The sequence below is a fragment of the Anas platyrhynchos genome, chromosome 20, assembly GCF_047663525.1.
Source record: "Anas platyrhynchos isolate ZD024472 breed Pekin duck chromosome 20, IASCAAS_PekinDuck_T2T, whole genome shotgun sequence".
NCBI lineage: Eukaryota > Metazoa > Chordata > Aves > Anseriformes > Anatidae > Anas > Anas platyrhynchos.
The window spans coordinates 7,588,616-7,614,654 of NC_092606.1; the positions used below are offsets into that span (position 1 = coordinate 7,588,616).

The following is a 26,039-nucleotide window of genomic DNA, read 5'->3' on the forward strand; positions in this document are numbered from 1 at the left end:
TCTCTCCCATCCATAAACCATGAGCAGAGACTCAGCTGATGCTTTGTGCCTACAAATGAATTTTGGTGGAGAAGCAGATCTTGTTTCTAAGTCCCAGAAGCAACAGTTAAAGCAGAGAACAGCAGGAAGGAAAATATAAAAACATGCCCTTATTATGCATCATGATGAAACAGGGAAAAGATTTTCCCTTCTAGCTCTGGAAAGAGCCCTGTGTTTTCTTCTACGTGAAGGAACAGGCACCAAACCCAAAGCTGTGTTTTATATCCACTGTGCAACCTGAACGCTGTACCAAAAAGGCAGGGAGAGGGTGAGAAGAAGGAGGTGCCTCGTTTAATTCAGTCCTCTGGAAACACATACCGTGTCTGGACCTTACAAGCATAAATCTTACAGGCAGCCATTCAAGGACCAGCTTTCATCAGCTACAGCAACTGATGGTGATGACAGCGGACGTGGAAAAGACACAACATTGACACGGTGAAGGCACATTTCCTGAAGTCGGGACACCAAATACAGACACATCTATAAGGAGGGCACCCCTGAGTATCCATTTATTTATTTTTCTTCTTCAGGCTTATTTGCAAGCATTTAGCATAGACTTATTTCCAAGATCACCCTTTGGACCTTGTGTGCATGCCCTCAGATAATGAGGAGGAGTGAAGAGAATAGGCAATTTGCTCCTGTGTTTGAGAGGCACGAAGCAAATGAACAAACCCAGCTCAACCCATACTGTCGATCCACACGTGCCCCTTTGTGCTCTGTAAGAGCCGATGCGTTGCTGGATGACTTACCCTCTTCGCAGTTGCTCCCCGTGAAGCCAGGACAGCACCTCCACTCCAGCGTGGTCACAGTTCGGTAGGACATTTTGTACGTGGGCCTGATAAGAGTCCTGTAACTAACACAAGCAAGCAGTCAGTAGGATGCACTTTTCTACCATGTCACAGCACATCTTCCTTCCCAGAACATCCTCAGCGCACCCAGTCACCCCCAGCTGCAGGAAAGAAAAAAAAAAAAAAAAAAAAAAGACGCTTAAACTAACAGAACAAGTGTTTACTACAGCATGGATATGATTCTCCAGCCCTTATTTTTCTCCTTAAGCCCTCATACTCTTGGCCCTTCTTCTCCCCTCTCCCCCAGGTAACACCAGTGTGCTTTATGGTGCTCTCATCACTAGGAAGTTCTTTCAAGTAGCAGAGATGATGACTCATTTCCCTTGCTCTATCTCCATGTGGATTCTCTGATGTTTAGCCTTTCTTTGCTAAGTACTCAGAGTTTCCAAGACATTATTTCCACAAAAATTGCATAAATCTGTCAAATGTCTTCCTTTCTCCCACCCTTGCCATTTAGACCTGGGGTCTACTAACACACCTGCATGCCACATCATGCCACAACACCACAGCAGCGATCTGCATGCAGCCTTTTCCCAGTTAGCTAACCCACGTCTCTGTTTTCTCTGTCTGAAATAGGGTCACACTCTTCCTCAGCACAGCCGAGGTTCTGCAGGACACCTTCTGCTCTGCGGACAGCACACAGCATCCTCGGGGTTCCATTTAAAGCCATGCCCCACTGGAAACCAGAAGGCTGTCTGCAGACATGAGCAGATCATTGCAAGGCACCAGCTTTGCCTTCTGGAGTCAATGCAAGACTGACAGTCGCATAAGATCCAGCTTTTGTTTTAAAACACTGGCCCTTCAAAGCTGACAAATCGGAGTTTTTCCCACACGCGGCCAGACAAGTCACTGCTGCTATTCATGCAGTTGAAAGAAAGCACAGAAGTTGTACTCTACAAGTTCCCCTCAAAATTCCTACTCGTACTTAACGGCCAAAGGAATTTGGCAGGCACAGGGAGAGGCTGAAGCACTGGGATTACGGCGCTGCAGACTGCAGCTTTCTGCTTCTCTCTCAAGGCAGGGCAAACGCAAGCCCAGAGCCTCCAGGTCTCCACAGAGAAGAGCATCCCCAAGCAGCACCGAGAGCCTCCAGGTACACGGTCACAGCCTGCCCTGCCTACAGCTCTGCCCCAGCTCAGCTGTGCAGAAGGCCAAGCCAGGGCTAGATGTCTCATGAACCTAACCTAAACGCCTCTGGGAAGCGCAGCAGGCACGTGTACATCCGAGACAGCACAGCAGTGACAGCAGTGCTGCTAATCTGAAGAGCAGTAACATGCACTTACCAGGAGAGGCTGCCCATGTATGGCTTGGAAAACAGGCAGCATCTCACTCGTGGGTAACAGGCTTTGGGGAACTCATTTCTCAGGAAGCTGTGGCTGATTATTTATGCCAGCTGCCAAACACAGAAACCAACTTCTCCCATAGCCACTGGATAAGAGGATCTGCACGAGCTTCTTCCTGAGCACGCAGCTGCCTGCGCTGGGAACAGCATTGCCCAGGGATGGGAGAGCAGTGCTGTCTCCCTTGAACGTTGTCTTCACCCTCCAAGTTGCCAAGAAGCACACCAGTTACTGCTAATTCCAGCAACTGTGATCCAGGCACTTGTCTAATAAGGGCTGGACAGAGCCAGCTCATTCCACTTAGCACTTCTCATCCCTGTATTCAGTGGCATTCAGGAGTCTGCAGCCACAAGCAACCCCAAGGACTTGGCACCGTGTTGGTGTACGTGGTGTGTTTTGCATTTGTTTGGGTTTTGCTTTTAAAACAGAAGGACCTAAGTCACAGAGGCTTGAAATCTCTTTCTGAGCATCTCTCAGAACAGCTCTGGCAAACTTCAGGAGCTGAACCCAAGTCTCCCAACTCCCAGTCTTGGAGTTGGACTTGAGACGTCTTTCCACACTTAAGCCCCGAACCATCAGTCAGAAGTTCATGACTTTGTCACTAACACCACAGTTGGATTTGACCTTGAGATGAAAGTCTCCAGTCCTGTTACCAATGTCTGGAGCCAGCCAGTCTCCAACCACACCGTGATTTTAAAACCATGTTTCTGCCAACACCAAGATGTTAAAGCTCTCTCAAACTTCATTATGAAGTGTGGAGAGTAGCTTGAGCCAGACTGGAATCTTGGCAGCAGTTCTGTGATGGGGAAGTAGCTGTAGTTTTAATCCTCAAACGAGAGAGGACTTCTCAGGGCATGACAAACTTAGAGCTCAAGCATCACAGCCTACCACCCACCCTGAATTTCCTGGAAGAGTCCTGCCGTTTGCAGCTCTGTTCAGCATTGTGCAAGTCAGGCACGTGAAGGAGTCCCAGCTTGCTACCTCCACTTTGCTTTCACGTTGCTCTCCTCTTCAGAGCATCATTTGGTGACATGGCACCAAGGTCTGCTATGACAATCTCACCACATCACACCATGGATATTTCTAGCTGCTGTTTGAGGAGGGGAGTAAAGAAAACTCCTCTAACAAAGCATAACCTGTGCTTCTGATAACCAAAGTATTCCTTTCACATTTATGTTGCTCTTGCACTCAAAGGAGAGGAAAAGCCATGCAAAAAGAAAAGAGGGTGCCTTTGAAAGATAAGCCTCAGAATGAAAATGTGTGGAAAACATAATGGGTAGGAAAAGGGGCTGGTAGGGGAATAGGAAAGCCTGTCCCTTGGATGCCACCTGGGCCACAAACACTGGCACAGAAATACTGCAAAACCACGGTAAGAGAGGAGGTTAGGACAAGCTACGACCTGCACTTCTTTTGTTCCCAGGGAGCTGAAGGGCATGCTCAGCACACGCAGTCCCATTCAGCAGAAGACCTCTAAGCACAGAGAAGCGAGCTACCAACACCACTGCAAGAACACACATCATTTACCAGCACTCTTGCTGAGGCTCACAGCCAAATCCCAGGGATCAGGGCAGCATGGGAGGAGGAACCCAAAAATCTCAACCAGCAGCCATCATCATTACTAGATCAGAAAGGATTGGGAAAGCCAGGACTCCAAGCGTCCACCTTCCCCTGCAACTATTCCCATGGCAATGAGGTATCAACCCAGTAGATCCAACCCTGTCTGTGGTTATATAGCTATCATCTTTTGAGCATTGAAAGTCCTTCTGAGTTAATAAATAAATAAAGTGCTAACTCTGCATTAAAAGATCAGAACAAAAAACTTTTGGTACTTCTCCTAATATCTGGGGCACATGGCCTGATTTACGGACATGCCAAAAAAACTGAAACGCCTTGTGGAAAATCAGCACGTTCTGAAGTCACACTTCCAATTTGTCAGGCTGCATACTCATATCCTGAAATGCTTGGCTGCCCTGGAGAGATGGGAGGTTGGGAAGGGTTGGGCAAGTGTTGACATAGAAAAGAGTATCCTGTGGGTATATCCCCGCAACATATCCAAGGAATTCATTTCCCCAAGAAGCTAGTAAGAACACATCCGATTCCCAACACCATCCCACTCCAGGCAGACCATGATAACTACCCCCTAAAGCCTACCAGGCACTGGTTACACCAGGTAGCTTCTCTACAGATCACCCACAGGATACCTTCACCCCAAACCAGAGCCACAGCAGACACAGGGGCAGGGAGTGCCTTTATCATCATCTTGGTACTTACAAGCATGGCAGAGACTACTACACTCTGAATTTTTTGTTCCCTGCAGTCCTGCCAGCCTTCCCAGCACAAAGCCTGCAGATCCCCAGGTAAGAACATAACCAGGGTTTCAAATACGCTCCTTCAGACACCAGACAAAAACCCCAACCTGCAGCTGCAGGACTGCTGGAGGCCATTGCACATGCCAAGCCTTTGCCAAAGGGGAGGAAGGGAACTTGTTTTCAGTTTGCTCTTTTCTGGTTTGAAGAACTTATCAACAGCCTAAAACCCAGAAAGCTGGCACCTATATGCCTCCCATCTCATGCTAGGCAAAGCACTGACCCTGTAGCAATTGAGCCTTCAAAAGCAGAGCAGACTGAAATGGATGATCCTGCAGAATTCCTTCTTTATTATTCAGCAAACCAGCTTGTAAAATACCCCAAGGAGCAGAAATGCGCTCAGTTTAAATAAAAGTTTAAACTTTTTTTAAACTACATCCAAAAATATGGAACAGCAAGAACAATCCAGGCAAGACATTAAAAATACCATCAAAAGCACATACCTGTGATAAGCCACACCACATAGAATACCAAGGGGTGAAAAAGATGCAATGGCTGGCAGTCAGCAAGGCACTGTAGCTCATGGGGATTGTCTTTACTGCAAGAACACTCTCCCCTTCCACCTCTGCCCATCTCTGAGCAATGTTCAAAGACGACTGGTAAGAAACTTGTTTGAGGTTTCAATGGCTCTTGCTGAAGCATGAGAGCCAGGTAAGACCATCCCTGTACAAGTCAGCTATGGGTTTCCAGAAAAGCGTCCAGATTCTCTGAAGCCAGGCATTGCTACGGAGAGTGGATGTTCAAAGGCTAGAGTGAAATGGAGCTATATGACCACTAAGCAAAGCAAAAAATAGATAAAAACCTCACACAGCCTTGCTGGGAACAATCATTCTTCTAGGATGAATCAAGTAAGAGGAGTCAGAATATCCTACCATAATCTGAAGAAGCAGGCTTCTGGATTTGATATATTGATTTTCATAGAAACAGTTTGTAGAGGTAAATTTTTGCCTTCCAAAGGTAGTGCATGAGCTGTCAGGCTGTTCTCACATGCTCTTAATTCCAGAGATACTATTTTACTGTCCACAATAGTCACACACACAGGCTCTAAACAAAATTGGGCTCATTTTGCCCCATCAGGGCAAGAAATTGTCCTGCTCTCAAAGTCATAAGCCATAGTAAGGCAAAGGAAACACTAACTCATAATATTTTCTCATCTCTCAGGAGAGGTAACATCACTTGACCAAAGGCACAGGAAGACATAAAACCTCCTGCAACTAAACCCAGGTCTTAAATCCGTGCCTAGTCTATGAAACCATCATTCTCCATGAGCCTCAGGGAGGGCTGAGTCCCCAGTATGGTAGAATTGTGCGTTAGCCTACAGGTGCTGCAACAGAAGGACTGCTCAGAAGAAGGGTTACCATTCGGGTGCCTGGGTTTACCGGCAGCTGGGTGCAACCATGAAGGCAGACTCCCAGCGATTAGGTTGCCACTGAAACACCAAGCAAGAGACTTTATCCCTTCCTTCAGACAGATGAATAGCATGCAACTTTTCTAAGTACATTAGGAGCTTCAGCCAGACTGCTGGAAAGCTGCCTGTTCGCTTCGTAGTGTGACAAAGCAAAGGCATATCCTACGGCACGCAGAAGCTGAAGCCTTCACAACACAAATGGAGAGAGTTCAAGAGCAGAAATCTGCTGAAGGAAAGCCTCCAGCCAAGACCACTCCAAAGCAACTCAGCACCCAAGCTAAATAAAGAGTCTGGGGTGGGGGGCAAGAAGAGAGCAGCTCATCCCATCCCCGCCAAGATGACGACACTCCTGCAAAAGAAGCACAGCTGCCAGCTTCCCAAGAGCAAGTGAACAGACAGCGAGGACATGGCGCAACCAAAGCTGCTGGGCTGGGGATCTCACAGATACTCCCCTGTCAAATGCCTGACCCTCAGCGGCAGTTTGTGCAATGAGGAAAAGAAACATAGCACGAATGAATGGGAGACAGGAAATTGACTAAATCCGTGTCTGGCCACGCTGATGTCTGCTTGTAAGCAGCGTCTCTCTACCAGAGAGCCCCTCTCAGCTGTCACCGTGCAGTTGAGAGATGCCTTTTTTTTTTGGCTGGCGTCCCTTTTGCTAGTGAGCAGCCTGATAACGGGTGCTGGCAGAATGAAGGCTCTCCCTGATACGGTTGACTCCCTGCAAACAAGGAGATGAAAACAGTTTATTTCAAGTCACAGCTGGGAAAAATACTATAAAGCCAAAAATAATGCCAATAGCTTACTGACAATTTGCTCCCAATCAAGCATAACACCGCGTGAATCTGCCTGTGCATCCCTTTCAAGCGCAGGCACCAGAAATCTTGCTGATAGAAGAACAGAAGGGCCAGAAGATCATTAAGTCTGTCCTTTAGGCAAAAGGGAAACTTATCTATGTAGTACCTGAGCGACCACAGGGACACAGAGAGCGAGATCACATCTAGCCATGGACAGACTTTGAGTAAGCCTGACACACCCCAGAGACCAGACTTGCAGAAAGCTGAAGCCACAGAGGTGCTGATACAGAGTAGGAAAAGAGGAAACAAGTTATTTGATGGGAACAAAGCATTGGTTGGGTAAAGTACTCTTGCTGGAGCTGTCTTCTAGTGCAGATACATGCAAGTTTATGGCAGCACTGAGAGCTGTAGATAAAATAGAGAAATTCCTTCATATTACAGGAACAAACTTGAGGACTGGTGAGCTACAGAAGGCAATAGGTAATAGGTTTAGTGACACAACACATTTTTCGGTTCCCTACCCGTGAAGCACATGCAGGTTTCCTCCTGAGGTTTGTGATAGTGTCCTGTCCTCACACTTCCCATTTGATACCATTTACTGCTTTCCTCTGTTGAATGTATCTGAGAATATCCTTGGTACCAGGAATTGAACCATTCTGGAATTCAATTCTGCAGTGCCAGTATTAGATGAAACATGAGCACGGGTGACCTTTGCCATTAGAGGCTAAAGGCACATGGTGGCTAAGTGGACAGCCCACAACTGTTATACCACTTCTCTCATTCTTTTTTGGGGAAAGAGTTGGTTTGAAACACAAAAAGAGGCAGTATTTGCCCTGACTGCAGTGCCAATAGTCACAGATGCTTTTGCCCTGCACAACAGACTCATCAAAGGAAAGAAAAAAATGAAAAAAAGACTCCTAAAAGCAGGGCAGCAGTGTCACCCAAAGCTTTCAGACATGTGAAGGTAGCTTCTGGGATTTGGGATAGTTCTTTGTTTTGAAAAACTAAGTATAGAATGACTCTCAAGCCCAGTAGTTACTGCAGAAACTGACACAGGACACCTGAATTTAATTTTCTGCTCTGAGGAGTATTCTGTTCATCTTCAATGTGAGCTTTCAGAGACTTCTCCTAGGAAGTCCCGCAGCTTGGAGGCTGGTATAAGCTTGCCTTTCTCTTCAAAGTCAATTTCCATGGAAAAAGAAGGAAACCACATAGAACTTCTCCACTGTTAAGGGAACTTCACTAACAAGTGAGGTGCTGAATAGAATAGGCACTCAACTGCCCTGCAACTTCAGGGAATTTCTCATTGCTATCCTTAGGAGTTTTCATCTGAAGATAGAAGATAGGTTTCACCTGAAACAGGAGAGAGAAAAGGGTTTGTTTTTTTTAAAAGACACAGTATTCATTTTATTGAAGGTGATGAGAAGTTTAGCTGTTAAAAAATAATAATTTCAGCTTGACTCCTAGACTAGAGAAAGCCAGTTATTCTCACATCCCTAGGTGCTGGCAGTGTGACACAGGCAGGCAACAGCACAGACCCACGAAGTAAGACTTCAACCAAAAATTTGCATGCACAAGTTGCACACCACAACATCCATCAGTTTCAGTGACTGTTTTTCATTCTATCAGAAGTCAGATGCCAAAAAGAAGCAACCACCTATAAAAGATGTCTAGGATTAGGATAATTTATTTGACAAGCCACTAAACTCTCGGGATGCCTGTGGCTTTGACTTCATTGCCATTTGTTCCTGGGGCTTGCTGTCTCTTACAGAGAGAGCAAGTAAATGATAAGGAGCTGGCATGTGCTGCTCCAGCTTTACCTTTGTTGATAACTGGGTGGGCTCCAGCACTTGCCAGCAGCCTTCTGGAGGTTATTGGGAATGAGAGGTGCAGGGTCTCTCTCTTTTTTATGTGTCACATGATGCATAATTAGGACAAATTATATACTCATACCCTCAGAAGGGTGCTGTTGGCTCTGGGTCCTCCCGCTTGTAAAGGGAGCAGAGCATTAGCATCTTCCCATCTCTTCTGGAAGGTTTCTTCCAGTGATCATCTTCCAGAAATGCAGCTCCCATCAGCTGAGGTTTCATCAGCTAAGAACTTAAATATTAATAACTCCAGCTTCCTTGTGTTATTTTTCACATAGAAAGAAAAATTGAGAAGTCTGCTGCCATTCTGCATTGTTTCCAAACAATTGGACTCGTCAAGCAAATGAACCAAGCTACATTTCAAACTGAAAACATTTTGTGAATAACAATGTCACAATGGCAGACAACTCCTAAAGTCTCGGGGTTAATAATGTAAGAAACAATGTATAAGAGTAACTGCAGGAGCCCGCAAAAAGGATTTTTACCAGTAACATGATCAATTGTTTAGTACTCGTGAAACTGCAGTTATATTAACAAGGAAAAATATGCAAGATTTTTGGCAAGTTTGGGAGACAAGGTGAAAGCTCACAAGTTTCTAATGACAATTATGTGTGTAAAACGTCTGGGAAATTAAAAAGCTTCAACAGAAGTTTGGCCATGACAGTGTAAAATATTAAGTGTTTCAACCACAGCCTTGCATAAAACAAGACCAAAGAGACACCAAAGCAGATATATTACAAGTGAAAAAACTTAGACTGACCAGTGGCCAAATAGAAACTAGATAACCAACTGTGGTAACTGCCACATGGAAAATGTGAATTCCAGATGAAAAGAGTCTCAGGAGCAGATCAGCGCATGCAGGAGGCACATAGCCCAAGAAGATGGATCTCTGGGTATTTCTGTTGGTAGTTCAGCCATGTGCTGGCTAGGTTGTTGACTAAGAAGACCTCAAGCTGTGGCTGAACTGGAAACAACAGCAACAAAATTACTAGATTATAAGCTCGACTATATGGGAAATTCATGTGGAAGTGAGGTGTACATCTAGAGGACAATGACTTCTCTGTGCCAGCTCCCAGATGGGTGGGTAACGTTATTCTGCTCTGAGGATACCTTCAGAGAAGGCAGGACCCAACACCACAGACACTGTACACGGGAAGGTAGCAGCTCAGGATAGCTATTGCACTTTTTTTTGTTGTTTAAATATGGATCCTAAGACTGTAAAGGATTGAAAGACCAAAGTAGGCTAACAGCAGACTACACAGAAGTTGACAAGCCACTATCTCCAAGCTTTGTTTCTCATCTAGGGAGAGATGACATTGTGCTTTCATGCATGTCTCTAAAGGATATGGAGACACAGGAGTAAGAGGTGCTGGATGGGAATTCCTCACTGAGAGGATGCTGCCTTTGTCCAGCACTACCTGCAAGGACTTTGAGCAGAGCTTTCCAGTATATGTAATCTACATCCCCCTTAAAGACTTAGTTACGAGGACTTGATACCACCCAGTGCCATCGGGACAGTATCCCCGCTAACCCTGTTCAGTCACACTGCACTCTGATGGACTTTGTTTTGCTTCATGCCTAACAGCAGCCTCCTGCATGTGGATGTACAAGCTGGCATTACAACGTAAGTTAGAACTGTTTCACATGGCTTGCCTCTAATACTGCACTTGCTTACATGCATACAATGGGCATTCCTTAGTTCTACCATCATGATGTAGAAGATTGTCTGACCCACAGAGCCCACTGTACAGTACTTAAAAACCTAGGCAATTTGAGGAGAAGTGCAGGGAAGCGTGTACAGGCAACGTGAGACATGAAGATTTTTACCTCACTAAGTTGGCACAAGGTCCAGGCCACCGGCAGCTCTGATAAACTCGCTGGATCACCGTTTCTGAACCATTCTGCACTTGGCAGGAAACTGTCCGTGTGACCGTGTAGTGACACCAATGCCTGTGGAAAGAAAGGACAATGTTAGCTCCAGTAAGACAGCAAGCTAAACCAACGTATTTAAGACTGCTTAACTAACTTAGTTCCCTTTTACAACAAGATTACCCAACCAGTAGGCCAAGGGAAGCCAGTAGATGCGATTTCCCTTTTACTTGAGCAAAGCTTTCAATACTGTCTCTCACGGTATCCTTCTGGACAAAATGTCCAGCACACAGCTTGACAAGTTCATAACACGATGGGTGAGCAATTGGCTGATGGGTCAGGCTCAAAGGGTTACAGTAAATGGGGTGACATCAGGCTTGTGGCCAGTCCCAGTGGGGTTCAACTGGGCTAAATGATTTGGATGAAGAAGCCAAATCCTAAGTTTTTGGATGATACTAAATTAGGGGAATCTGTTGACTCCTTGAGGGCAGAGAGGCCTGGCAGAGAAATCTTCACGAGTTAGAGGGCTGGGCAATCACCAACCACATGAAATTTAATAGGAGCAAAAGGCACATTCTGCACCTGGGACAGGGCAACCCTGGATATATGTACAGACTGAGGGATGAGAGGCTGGAGAACAGCCCCACACAAAGGCATCTGAGGGTTTTGGTTGACAAGTTGAATACAAGTCAGTGTGCCCTGGCAGCCAAAAGGATCAATGGTGCCCTGGGATGATGCATCCAGCACAGCACTGCTAGCTGGTCGAGGGAAGGGATTGTCCCACTCTGCACTGCTGCAGCTTCACCTTGAACACCTTGTGCAGTTCTGGGTGCCACAAGAGAAGGACATAAACTATTAGAGTGTCTGAAGGAGGCCAAAGATGGTGAAACAACTGGAGAGGAAGATGTAGAAGTGGCTGAGGTCCCTTCGTTTGTTCAGCCCAGAGCAGGCCGAGGGGAGGCCTCATGGCGGCCTGCAGCTCCCTCACGAGGGGAGCGGAGGGGCAGGCACTGAGCTCTGCTCTCTGGGGACAGTGACAGGACCCAAGGGGATGGCATGGAGCTGGGACAGGGGAGGGTCAGGCTGGGGGTTGGGGAAAGGTTCTGCACCCAGAGGTGGTCGGGCACTGGGACAGGCTCTTCAGGTGAGCAGTCACAGCACAGTGCCCACCAGAACTCAAGAAGCAGTTGGACAACGCTCTCAGACATATGGTTTAATTTTTAGGTAGTCCTGTGCAGAGCCAGGAAACGGACTCAAAGATCCTTGTGGGTCCCTTCCAGCTCGGGATATTCTACGATTCTATGACTGCAGTAAAAACAAAGTAACTGGGGGTGGGGTTGCTGCTTCTGCCAGCCATAATGAGCCCAACTTGCAGTCTTCCTTTCCCACCCCACCTCCTCCTCCCCATAGCTGCAGAAAGATTCCCTGCTTCTGCCAACCTGAACCACAAGAGATCCAGTAATGCCTCTTGCTTGGTCCTCAGAGGCCAGGGTTTTACAGTACATAATTTAGTTCTGTAATTTATCATAAACAATAGGATTTTAGAGGGGAAAAAAGGAAAAAAAGTCTTCCAAATCTCCTGATAGTCAGCTCCCATTGTACTGGTCTTAATTTCATCCTGCTCGTTATGGTATCGCTCCCCAGCCTCCTAGCACTCCGAGCAACATCTGAGCTGGAAACTTCTGCTGCTGGTGCGGCGGGGTTCACTGTCAGCAGGGCTCGAACAAATGGGCTGCACTGGAGAGGTTGCAGCCTAAAAACAGGCAAGACAAAGTACAGGGGAGGGAGGGACTGGAGTACTGTCTTGGCTCATAAGGGAAGAAAATAAGAGCAAGAACTCCACCACAAAGCATGGGAGAAGGCAGCAACTGCAGTGCCAGCCCTGGGAATCAGCACCTATTCAATCCTTCCACCTTCTCTTAAAGACCTTTTTAGGTTCAAATGTTGTGCTTGGGGAGTGCAGGGGAGGAATAGGGCACTTGTATTTTCCCCTTGTAAACATCACTCATACTCGCCCAATTCTGGTTCATACTTTTGCCTCTGTAACTGCAGAGGTAGCAGCTTTGAGAGCCACCTTGCCACTGCTTGCACAGGGGCAATAGGCACATCCCCTCCTCCTCCCCCATCCCACCTCCCCAGTGGTGGTCCATTTTCATTACTATTCATCCTATTTGCTGTGTTTCCCCCCTCCTTTTTGGATCCCCCCCCTCTCTGCAGGAGGCTCCCCACTCCATCCCCATGAATAGGAGGCAGGGCTGCCAGCAGCCCAGCCACAATGGGCCGGCCGGGGCCAGCGGGCAGCTCACCCACACCTCGGCTACAGGCAGAGGGGCGAGCGGGGGCACCCGGCCCGAGGGGGGCTTCCACCCAACACCATCAGGCCCAGCAGAAGCACCAGGGCACAGCCACAGAGCTTTTCTTGCTGGTGCTGCTCCTGCTTGCTGAAAATCCACTTGCGGTCCTCTGCTTCTCAAGAGCTTCCCAGACTCGTAAACTGAGGTCGTAGAGAGCCCCTTCTGTCAGCTTTATTGAGGGTCTGTGGTAGGTTTAGGAGCAGTCCCTAAAACCCTAAGTGGAAAACAGCATTAAATATTTGTTGCCATGTGCTGCATGGGACCAAAGATTTCACTGCAATATGGCAGGGCAACCAGAGCAATACCTTCTCCCCACCCCAGATGTTATATCAAACATTTAAGGAATGAGAAGTGCTTCCGCCACCAGATTGCTCCCAGTACAGATGGAAAGTGACAGCTGCTGCGCTCAGGGTACAAACCCTGGACTAGCAGAGGTGTCTCTGCTAACATCTACAGCAAGGAGCCAGCGGGCAGTGTTACTTCACGATTAGTCCAAAAATCAGATGAACGAAGCCTCGGCTCACAGGATGACAGCAGGTATTTGAACAGGCTCGGCACAAGGCTTAGTGGGCAAAACCAGGAGACACACAAAGACAGGAAGAGGAGATTGGAAATGCAGTAACTCAAAATAAGTTGTTATTGCTGATGGTTTTCCTTTCAAGCATGTGGTGCAATTGGCCTTCATTTCATCTCCCTGAGCCCTACCCACAGGGTTTGTTCAGAGGGGCACTGCTGGCTGAGAGCTGCCCACGCCCTGGGAACAGCCGTGTGAGTATGGAGGAGAAGAGCAGCCAGAAGGGGCGAGTACGAGAGGGGCCAAGGAAACCACAGCTCTATACAATTAACTCAAGTACATGCTTTTAGCACAGCGCTTACAGCTGTCAGAGGGACAGCACAAGCCTTCTGCACAAGCCTCAGGACAAAAGCATTTCACGTCAGGCAAAACAAATTGCGCACACACAGAACCAGACAGGATAACGACAGGAGCACACGTCCTGAAATTACGAAAACCAGAACTTCTCACCAGCATGCAAAGAGGAAAAGAACTGGTCCAGCCACAGGGGAAGAAGGAAGCGGCATTTCACACACTGACAATGTGCACCAGAGCAAGGAGGGCCACAGATACTGACAAATTCAGCACACAGTTACTGCTTCCTGAAACACAGCACAGCTATCGAGGACTCCGGGGCCTTTCCGCACATTAAAAGCATTTTTCTGCCTTGCCAATGAAATCCAAATAAGTCAAGTATTTATTTATACACACTATGCTTTAGCTGTTTTGTAGCTTGTGTACATGTGCCCCTCTGGCCTTCTCCCATCACCGAGTTCCATTTGGGAAAAAAACAACGCTGTTCCTGCCAGGCCTTTCATTAAGCGGGTGCTGCCGGCATGCACGCAGATTTCCTTTCTGAAATGGCCCAGAACTGCTGGGGTCTCTCGCGCCTTTGTTCTACCTGGTCCTTGGAATAAGCTGCTGAGGAACAAACAGGTCACACAAATCTGGCGGTCGTGCTGCCGCTGCTGCTTTGGAGAAGCCTTTCCTTGAGCTGAGACTCACCAGACACCTCGTTACAGCCTCATGGCAGAGCCAGGGGCAGCAGAGGGAGGTGTAAAGGCTGCTCCCTCCCTTCAGAGTGTAACAGAGGGCTGCACGTTGGCAGGGGAAGACACCGTGTTCCCAGGTTCATTTCCTTGGCTGAACTATCAGGGGCCTGTTAGAAAAGGAAGGAATGGGGGAACTGCAGGCAGTGAGAACCTTCCCCGAGGCTCCCTGTTCCTTTGCTGCAGCCATCACCTGGGCTGACCAGGACTGGCAGCCCACGACAAAAACACATCCTTCCCTTGGGGCCTGGAACAGCCTTCCACGGTCTTCAGAGCACGATAACAGTGACAGAGAAATGCAACCCAGGGACTCTTCCCTCAAGCAGAACCACCAAACAAAACGGCCAAACCCCACAGACACTCGTGGTCTGACCTGAACACAGATTTCTCTCATTTCTTTGCTCTTCACTTCCCATAAATAGCATCACTTTCCTACAAATGCACCTTACAGGGGTTTGGTTTCTATACTGGCATAGAAGCAGGGGAGACAGAACAGGAGCACAGTAAATCATGATATGCATTTGGAATATAGAACTCAGGACTCAGTGTAGATACAATAGCACAGTGACTATGAGACAGACAGACAGACAAACCTACCCTGAGATTTCTCTTCACAAGCCAGAAGTCCGCAAGAGCAGCCTCCAGAACGCAAGCAGGCTTCAGACCAAGTGACGAAAGGCCCCATCATGGCTTACAGAGATTATAAATGACCCTTTATATTATATACAGATGCTAGCAAGAAAGGTTTAGGACTTTTACTGGCACGCATCCAGGATGGCAGAGAATATATTACTGCTTATTCAAAAAGAATATTCCAACCAAGCAAACTAAATGATCCAAACAGCAGCTCATTTAGGGCTGGGGCTGCTGGATCTCATGCAAGCTCATCACCAACATATTTAGCACAATGCCCTGCAGTGCCTCATGGAATTGGTCTTCCACCGCTCTGCTTGGAGAGGAGAGTCTCACAGTTGCTCTGCTTTCCCCAGCCATTTCCAAATGGACACCATCCTTTCACAGCCTATTTAATCCTTGGAAGACTTTCACAGACAATTGAAGATCTGCAGATCGTGGCCTGTGAGCTCCCAATTGAGCAAGTTTCGGTCCAGGACTAGACCAATATCTCATGTCTTGATCACGGCTGACAGCATGCTGCTCCGGAGGGAACACAAGGGCTGATGCCAGCAGATATCCAACTGTATTCGCTGCAGAGGTTCAGGATGTAGACGTTTCAGGCTAACTAAACATTCAGTGGCTTGCTTCTATTTGAGGCTACTCTGGAAATTCTTATTCTGAGCTTAACTAGACTCTCAGGAGATGCTGGAAGGAAGTTGCCCACTCTGCTGGCTCGGTAGAACCACTGACACGTGGCTTTAGGCACCAAAGAGGCAGGAAAGACCAGCCTCCCATGGCACGCACAGAGCAGGCTAAGAGACTCTCCCAGGGCTGCTGGACTCACCGGAGGCTTGAGCTGCATTTTGCTTCTGTGGGCAGACACCAGGGAGGAGGCTGTGTTCTGCACCCCAGCAGCTTTCTGGGCTCTGCCCCCTCTCAGCAGAAGCCTCATTTGGACACCCAGTTCTTCCCCTGGAGACTCTAATCCTACAGCACGAAAGAAAAGGGACTGCAGAAGGTGGAGCAGCAGAAGGTAATGAATTAGCTAAAATACTGAAGCTCCTGAAGAGCCATATACTCACAGATCCAAGCTTAACTCCAGGCTAGCATGACTGAATTAGCTTAGAGCACTCATTTTACGGACGGGAAGCCACCAGACAGCAAGCCTCCTCCTCCCCCATCTGGCCATCTGCATTTGCACAGCGCTGTTTGCTAAGGCCACCACCCGAAGGATGCAGAAGGGATGCTCCCACCCTCTCGCCCCCTGTAAACGCCTAAAGATTTGCACTACAGCAAGCTGACAGCCCCATCCCCAAAAGCAACGTCTGTTTCTTCCCCAGCCCAAGTGGCTGGCTTTGATCCAATCTCCTCGGACTCCTGGGGGTCCCCGGGGGGCCTTCCAAGGGGCTTGCGAAAGAAAAGGCAACGGGTTGTTCGGAGGCTTCGTTTCACCGGACAGGCGAGCACAAGCTGAACGATGTCAGGAACCAGCAGGCTGAACTGATCGGGACTCAGCAAGCAGCCTGCTTAATCAAGAGCATGCAGCTCGAAAATGAGAGCAGCTACATTCCTGCCTAATCACTTGACAGTTCGGCTCCGCACACAGCTGACTCGTTGCTGCGCCCCGTTAGGGACAGACCTACAGCAGGCAGCGATGCCACACACAGGACCTGCTGGCTGACGTGGTCGCTGGAGGGAAGGACAGGGTTACAGCTCCCGAAAACCACGGCCCCGTGGCACAGCATGCTCTGAGCAGCACGATGTGCTGTGCTTTCAGCGGAGAACGCTCAGACTCCAAACAGAGCCCCTTACGCTGGTTTCGAGCTAACAAAGATGGAGATTTCACGTCTTTTTAGGGCTTCTGATAAAAACACATGCCATAAAGCACCACACAAAAGCTCAGATCATCAAGCCTTAACCAGCCAAGAAGAAAGCAAGGTATTTCTGGAGAAATAAATATCTTTCTATGCACAATTATTTCATCAGCACCTGTTGCATGCATTTGGGCATGAATCTACCCTCCCCATTTCCAATAAATCCTATAGATGTCTCTCAACAAGCTTGGCATTTCTGATGCCTGCGATTTGCCCTACAGCTCTGTGCTGTGTAAACAACTGCACTGAATTATCTTTCTGTTTCCATAAGGATAACACACTGTGTGTTATACTTAGCAGAGATCAACATTTAGGGCACAGAAAACAGTAGGAGTGTTTTGATAGCTAGATAGATTTCCCCGAGTTTCCTCATAACATTTTTCACTGGAGCTATCAGTTTCCCTGCAATCATGGAGAGGAATTTCAATAAAATCAGAAGGTCACCGACTTTCACTGGGAAAAAAGTTGCCGTTCTGACTCGATGAAAGCAAACCGTGCCCTTTTCTCTGTGTAAATAGTACAGCATCCTCCCTTGCCAGGACAGCAATCTGTCTGTTGTGTGCTGGAGCCCATCGTTAGGAGGGGTTCGTTACTTAGATACTCCACCGAGGCCCGGAGCTTAGGTTGCCCTGTGCATGCCAAGAAAACTAGCATTCAAAGGCTGCCAGGCTCTCCGTGGCATCTCTTCCTGAACCATCCAGTTTCGCATAGCCGCATTATTCCTTTCTTATTCACAAACACACACCTCCCTCACCACGCTTTGGTTCCCATTGGGATCAAGTTGACCAGCTGCCTGTGACCAGATCGCTCCCTGCTGCCGTGATCCAGCTAAGGAGGAGACAATCCCATCGCACACCACTGGAGAGCTCAGATAAAAATCAAGCTGGGTTCAAGCATCTCCTGTTCTCAGCCATATCTGAGCTCTCCCTGGGTAACTAGCTTTGAGGATCCAAGGCTGTCATTCGTCCTGCCATCCAGAGAAAAGCCAGCTGCAGAATTCAGCTGTGGGCACCAGTGTCTGTGAAACGAGGATGTTTGGAGTCAAGGGACAGAGTCAGGTCTGCAGACTGATGGACCACTGCTAAGAAATCCACAGAAGGCTACCTGGCAAGTGTGGCAGGGGCCGCATACAAGCATATAATGGCAAGGTTTAGTTCAAAGCAGAGTCTGCTCTTCCTTTACAAAGTTTCCAGGGGTCTGCAAATCAGAAGACATGACAAGCCACAGTAATCTCGTTGTCAATATTGATGTTTTACGCATGCCTTACTCCCACTGAATGCTTCAGGCATTAATAGAGGTTACCCTGACTCCTGTGAAAAAAAGGAGAAAATTTTTGTAACAGCCTATTCATTTTGGGAAACGAATAAAACTGGAGGAATGCTAGTGCTTCTGAAGCCAGACAGCAGCAGCCATCTGAAGTAACATAGAGCCAGAGACTCAAACAGGAATAAGAGAAGTTCCAGGTCTCCCACTCTGCTGCATCGGTCAGACAAAGACTGGAAGGAGCTCCAATCTTTCTGCCCCCAAGTAAGTCTGAAAAAGAGACTATAAAAATCAGTTCTGCCTAGCAGAGTCAGATTGGACAATTTATCTAGGTACCTCCCAATAGCATAACCCTTCCCCAGGGGCCAATATGTTCTGTGCTCAGAGCACTTCAAATACTCAGTTGCCAATAACAGTCTTAAGTTCTCCCACACAAAGTGGATTATCAGAGACTGCTGGAGGGAGTTCAGTCCTAGAGGAATCTTTACCTTAGGAGGAAAACGCAATTCAGTCTGCACAACAGCTTTAATCTTCAGCAAGTTCTGCAGCCAAGCGCATTTAACTGTGCTTTCCTTCCTTTGTTGTGTGCATGGTTGACCTTCCAAAACAGCATTACCTCGAGGGCTGAACTCGCTTCAATTCATAGGAAACTGCACAAAGTTTTGCCTTATCCTTCTGCAGCCATTGAAGTTACAGGGGCTGAGGGAAAAACCTCTCCCTGCCGGAATTACTGAAAGCCTAGAAACTGAATAGCCAAACAGCACAGAGCCGTGGGTGCAACTCTGTTTTGAAACAGCGAGAGAACCCAGCTCCCCCAAGCAACGTACAGCTTCCTCAGCCGTGAGGCCATCCCTCTCCTCTTCCAGTCCCACCTCATTCAGCAGGCACCTTCCAGCTGCTGTAACAAAGCGGGGCTCAGAAGGTGATGGCCCTCCTGTTACACACGGCATTCATTCCTGCAGCTGATCCACCCTCTCCATCAGCGCTCACAGAGATTAAAACAGCCACAGATGGGGACCTGGAAAAGGTTGAGCAGGCAGTATGAGAAATAAAGCCAAGTCTCACAGACTGCGATCAATACCCACACTTCTGTGCCCATGTATGTCTACGGGCACACACAGGAAAGGGCTCAAGGAGGATTTCTCTAGCATGAAGTCCCTGTGCGTTATATCCACCACCCAGCTCCTCTCAAATTGCTAGTGGCACGTTCTGCCTGAACCAAACAAATATGGTTGACCCAAAACATAATTATCCTCATCAGGAAAATGAAAGAGGTTAGCCCATGACTGAGTGCTCAGAAATAAAAGGGGGGTTCGCTCCTTTGAAGCGCTTTGCTTTAACAGGCATTCTTTATGCTCTTGACTGTTTTGTGGCTCCCTCCCCCAGGCTTATCACAATCGATGAGAAGACAGTAGTTTCCAGTGCTCACAGAGGGAGGGAAGAGGAAACGTACAGAAATATCTGTGGAATCTGTCTTTGTTAAATTAGACTGACTCAATGGAATTTGGCATTTGATATCCGTGCAGCGTGGAAATAATGCACAATTACAACCTAGTATGTCATTTTAGCAACATAAAAGCTCCTTGAAATAGAGCTTTTGAAAAGAAGAACCTGAGCCTAAGCATTTTTGCGCAGCTGGATATCACAGCTGTAGACAGGTCTCCTGCCTTCCAACATGCTCGCTGCTCTGGTCCGGTCATTCCTAGAAAGCTTAGCCTGGGAGGGAAGGATGAAGTTAAGGGAAAAAAACTCCATAAGACATTGATTAGAGGTACAAAGCTGGCACGTAAAATACCAAATACTGGTCTGAAATATACCTGTGTTTATAAAGAGCACAGTTGCCATTTGTCTGTGTGCCCTCCTCTGAAAATCTGATCCAGAGCTGCTAATGCTGAAGACAGCAGCCCTGATCTTCATTACAGCGTAAAACCAGTTTTTAATCCAAGTCAGTACCTCTAAATTGCACCAACAAATTCATTCAGAATTAAACATCAACTTTGAAGTAGCAGGAGATGGAAGGAGTGCGAGTGACAATGCAGGACAGACTTATGCCAGCTTGCCTTTAAAATCTTTGGAGAGAGAAAAACATCAAGAAAACCAGCATAACGAGTCAGCAACCCAGTAACAATGTCCCATGCTTTATGAATGCTCCTGTTGTGGCTACAGAGCCTCCTCCACCACCCATAAAGCTCCAACCCCTGGCTGTCAGAGTCCCCTTGCTATGTTACATCACAACAAAACAATACTTTGCACAATGTGCATCCACCAAAAAGGCTAGATCAGTCCCCTGCATTTACGGGCTGTACTAGCTGCTTTTCAGCATCTCCTCCAAACCAAATACCTGAGCATGCAGGGCACGCATACATCTGCATGCCTCAACAGCTAGTCCATGTGGATTGAGGAGGGTCTGCTCCTGAATCTATTTTTTTTTTTTGCTTATATAGCTCCAAGCAGGCAACAGCACATCTTTGTCCCTCAAATTCAGCCTTCTGTTGCCAAACTCACAGCACTTACCAGCAGCAATGAAAGCCACATGCATGACAGGAACACAGGGACTCAGCCTAGACGAAGCAGTGTTTTTCATTAGCATTATACTGGCACCAAAAACCGCAAATTACAATGAGAACAAAAGGCAGTGTCAAAAGGAGAGCACCGAGTGTATCAGAGGAGAAAAAAATAAGGTGGTACAAACAAGTTGTTGCTCCGTATCAACTGCACCGTGTTCATCTGCCCATTTAACGTGCACGTTCCAGGTTCTTCCTGGGGCTGAACAGTAGGGATAGGACTGTCAGCAAGGAAAAATACACTCTTTGGAAAGCTAAAGAGAAAGCTATATTGCAGGAGACCCCACAAAGCATTGCTTTTTCTCTTTAAGGGGGATACAGATTTGTTTCCCTGAGCTGTTTCTATCCTCAGAGCACTGCCCTGTGATCTCACAGCACGACAGGCTCAAAAAGGCATCAAAAAGCAGAGCACCAGCTTCAGACTCACGGACGTTAGGGTGCAACTGGAAGCGTCTGCACAGGTAAACAGCATCAGGTAAACAGAGCCCAAAGCACTTCTAGCAGCACTTCCTCCACCTGCCATCTCTCCTCTTTGCCTGCACTGTTACAACCACTTCACTCAGTCTCGGTCCCCAGTTTGTTCAGCAACACTCAAAATGCTCCGTGGGCCCTGGTACAGAGGAGACTACACGGCAGACCTTTCTAGAAGAGCAGTTTGATGAGTGTCTGCCCATCACTGTGGGGAGCTAGGTTTAATGAACCAAGGGAGCCTCCCCCAGGCTAGCATGAAGTTGCACTGAGTGTGCAGGCTCAGCTTTTTTCCCCCCACCTCTTCTGTTTCAGGTGGCTGCCATACAAAGAGCCAGACATAACATCCTCATTGGAAGGGCCAAAGAAACAGCACCAGCCACAGCCTTTCCTTCAATGCAAACTGTAAGAAAACCCTACAACTCCCTAAGGTTTCCTCTGCTGGCAGAGAAAGTTAGCAGTAAGACAGTCTAGACAACTCCATCTACTCGTACTGCGTCAAGACCAACAACCCTGCTTCCCCTTTGATTTGCCAGCTCAGTCACTCCAGTCTAGGCAAGCTACTGAAGTTCAGGTGCCCATCAGCCAGCGTCTGCATTAGACCTGAGACAGGGGTACTGATGATGCTTCTGGAAAGTATTTGTGGGGCAGCTGTACCCAACAAACATGTTTGTACTGCAAGAACTAAACCCCTTTCTTCAATAACTGCTCTGTGGATACACCAGGTCATCCTGACTAACAGATGGGGTAGGTGAAGCCGGGGGGCTTTTGCTTGCCCAGCTCAGAGCCTCCAGAGCTGAGCCAGGCGAGGCCCCACTTCGGAGAAGCAAAGCCTCGCAAAATGCTCTCTGGCTGGGCATTCACAGCGTTAATCAGTCTGAAAAACAAAACCCAAAGCCTGCGTGTTAATTTGCTATTTAAATTGAAAACTTTTTCTTCCATGTCTGCCATGTCTGGCACAAGGCTGTCCTGGGCGTTACTACAATAAAAAATAATTTGGAAAATAATCCTATTGTTCCAGTCACACCCAGGGGAGTTTCATGTGTAGGGAAGTAGGAACATCAAAACTGAGATCTGCTGCGTGATCAGAGAGCTGAGCTTGCCCTTTACAGCAGTTCGTTTTGAATCCAGTGCATGCTGGGGAGCGATCCCAGCGAGCTGGGGCTGGAGGATGTCTCCATGGCTTTACGGTTACTGATTCCTACTCGCACAACCAAAAGCTTTCAAAAGACATCTCTAGTGCAGCAAAGTATCAATACTCTTTGCAAGCACGTGTCCACCCCCACGGTCAGTTCAGTGACCCTGTCCTTCCCTCCACTCGTTCCCAGTGCCCATCTAAACAGGCAGTGTTTAAAGAAAAAAAGAAACCCAGGTGCCAGTCACGAATGTTTTCACCATGCAAAGTGGAAACCATGCCCGGCGCTTCATGTGAACGTGGATGCAGTACTTACAGGCACAGGATATTCAGCCACAGCAGCAGCCTCTGCTCACCTTGTGCCAGGCTCCCCCGCTTACACTTGGCCCACTGCGTTGGTCCGGCACCGTAAAAAGTAACTGCAGAGCATTTGCTGCAGCTCAGCTCTTCACAGTCATCCCAAACCCCTGCAAGCAAGGGCTCTGCTCTGCCTCAGTGGGTTTTAAACTCCCTCTTATCCAGATGGTGCACGTTAAAGCACACAGCCTGCTGCACGTAGATGGCTACAGACAGACTGTACGAAGGCATCTCGAAACAAAGTGCTTTAATATATTTTCAGTTAAGAAGGATCTTCTACCTTTGACACATCTTTCTAAGTTTTTACAGGTTTTTGAAGTAGGCTCCATATCTCCCTTCCAGCCAAGAATAATTATTAGCTCTTTTTTGTGCAACCAGGTTTGTTCACTAGAAAAAAAGTCTTTAAAAAAAAGTCCTCCTCTCGTGAACAGAAACACTAACACCTTTCCCTGTTATTAAAAAATTCTTGAGCAATCTAAGAAACCGCTTCAGTGCCTCAGCACTTTGGAAACCTCTATTTGGAAGGGAGATGGTCTTGAGGGAGGAGATCTACATTTCGGTATCCAGGTGGAAAATGGGTTTGATTTGGCCAAGTAATAACAGACGAAAAAAAATCCTATAGCCTGTGCACGCACGGTAGATTCCTTCGGAATGATAACAGTGCCTTAAGCACTCCCCAGGACGCACACGGGAAAGGGGATGGGGAGAAAGCAGCACCGAGGCAGAGCAAGGTGACAGCAGGAGCCCTGCAAGGGACACAGAGGGTTGGGCAGGGAAAAGCCCTGCCTGCTGCGTGGGGAGCTGCAGGAGTGGCACGTTGCGTTAGATGGGGGCTGTAGGGGTTTGCTGCTGTTGGAGTTTAGAGTTACCTGCCAACGCAAAGAGGCAGGACAAGCCAGCTGTCTTCTCCAAGGCAGGGGAAAACCCCACAGTGTACTTTCAGCCAGGAACTGGGAAGGGTGTGGAGCGAGGCATGCAAAGGACGCGTGCTCCTAAAGCAAAGGCCTCACCGGCTGCTGGGACTGGAAGCATCTGGAGCTACTGGAGAGAGAAGTGAGAGAAGCCTCGCTCTGCGGCAGCTGACAGGACACACACACACACATCCCACTTTAAACACACACTATCCAAAACTTGGGATCGACTTGAAGCAAAGCCAAAGACAGCCTGCCTTCCTCCCCCTCCACACAGACCTGTACAGAAGGAGACATCTGGTGACACAAAGGTGTGGAAGATTATTTGAAGAAAAAACAGTTATGACCTCAATTTGATTGATGGGTCACAGGTATTTCATATTTTTACCATTTTTCCTTCATCATTTGGAAAGAACAGCATCCTGCTGCTTTACTTACTGCAGGCAGACCAGCAAACCCATGAAAGACACACGGCTGCTCAGCAAGTGCCCAGCCTACAGCTTATTATCATGCCTGAGCACACACGCGAGCAGCCTTTGCACACCACAGCTGAGATTTCCTTATGCTTTTTCTCCCGCATGCACACACACATGGCAGATTCCCTTTACACCTCTCAGTGCAGCTCGGGGGAACTATTTACATGGAGCATTCCAAGTAGAAGAAGACAACACGTGTCACTTCTTGTAGCAGAAAAAAATGGGATGAGTTTGGATTGAGAGCACTCCCACGTGTACAAGTCAAAAAGGTTGGTTGAACCCGAGAGCATGGAACAGGGCGAGATGACAGAACAACTACTGAGCCATTTCCTCTTGCAGTCAACGTGTCCGTAGAAACACCCTTCAATTTTTCAGTCATTACTGGCAAAATCTGAGCCTCGAATTCTGTGGGCTGTGTGCAACTCCAGACAAATGCCTTTGTTTTGAAACACACAAAAATACACAACGGAGCTCATGGTGGCACCCCGCAAAGCGAACCTTGCCTCCTTAAGGCACAGAGACGCTTACATGCACATCAGTAACCCAGGCGTGGGCAGCACGAGGCGCCTCCCTGAGTCCACCAAGAGATCAGGTGAAGCACCCTTTCCAAACCCATCTGTTTTTTAGCTGTATTCAGCTCCAAAGCCAAGTAGCCCCAATCATATCCCACCACATCAACTTTCCCACCGCTTCCCCCTGTTCCCACCCACCACAGACAGTCACAGCTCCGTCCTCACCTTCCCAGACGCCCAGCAGCGACTCCTCCAAAAGGTACCTGGGTGCTGGAAGTCTGTTTGCAGTGAAGTTGTGTGGTGGTTTCAAGAAGCTGCTTTGCAAACCTTAGTGCAGATGCCTTTAACCACTTGGCAGGGGCTGCCAGACAATTAGAGCTTGATTGTTTCAAAGGCCATTACCCAAGAAGATGAACGTGTTGCTGCAGTCCTTGCAATAAGTTTCCAATGGCTTTGGTTGCAGAGGTTTTGAAAGGGTTTTAGCAGACTTTCAGCTACACTATCAGGACTCAAGCGTTTTTCTGGTGCTTGGCAAAACAGGATCTTATTATTTCTGCAACACGCACTCAAAGCTTATCCGCAGGCCTATAGACTAATTCCTGCAACTTCGTAATCCAAAATTTTTGTATCATTTGTGATATACATTAGCGACTTCCAGTAACAGTGGCCCGAGAGACAGCGTTTTACTATGCGATAGTTCAAACCATTTGGCTCCGTGCTGCAGCCCGAAATACACTGCAGGGAGGCTATATATTTTGCTTCAGGTTATGCTGATTTACAACAGCTCCAGGCCAAGTGCTGCAGCATCCTACAGAGCCAATTTGCCTCTTTCGCTCTCATACGTAAGAGGCAGCATGGGACCAGAGAAAGCTTGCAGCATCACAGCCCAGAGCTGCCTTTGCCCAAAGGCTGGTGCTGCTTGGTAGCACCAGCTGCCACAGGGCTTTCATCGCATGCCCAAGGGTCACCGCTGCTTCCACCGGTGCGTAATTAATTCAGCCTCCAAAGCTCTCTCTGGAGATGGGGAGAGGAAGCACCACAGCCTGTGCCACTGCTGCTCACCCCAGCCCCGCTCAGCACCTCCCTCCCCAGCCCCCAAACCAACCTCTTTGTGTACGCCAGGCACAGACCAACTCCCAAAGAGTAATTTCAGTCATCTGGGCTCTGAGAGGTGCATTAAACAAGGAGCACGACGACCTCCATTCTGTAAGAGTGGAAGTTTACACAAGTGCCAAGTATTATCATGGATAGCTTTTATTATAAACTTCTACATGCATTCACATACAATACGTTGGATTTTGCAGCTTTCCATCTAAGATCTAACCACACCCTCATGAAGTACTCCCCAGAGCCTTCCTTTACATGAAGGGAAA

General features: G+C 47.8%; 1 protein-coding gene across 11 annotated transcripts in view; it reads right to left on the minus strand.

Moving 5' to 3' along the window:
* The window catches only part of COL26A1 (collagen type XXVI alpha 1 chain), a 187,794-nt gene that overhangs the window by 139,158 nt on the left and 22,597 nt on the right, over positions 1–26,039 (minus strand). For 7 of the 11 annotated variants that reach the window (XM_038165748.2, XM_038165749.2, XM_072026078.1 and 4 more), the window contains exons 2-3: positions 10,494–10,616; positions 789–892 (exon numbers count right to left, since the gene is read on the minus strand). In XM_038165748.2, coding sequence (XP_038021676.1) covers positions 789–892; positions 10,494–10,616 — 227 coding nt within the window. The remainder of the gene's footprint in view (positions 1–788; positions 893–10,493; positions 10,617–26,039) is intronic. The other 4 variants (XM_072026079.1, XM_072026080.1, XM_038165745.2 and 1 more) reach the window with 1 other exon arrangement.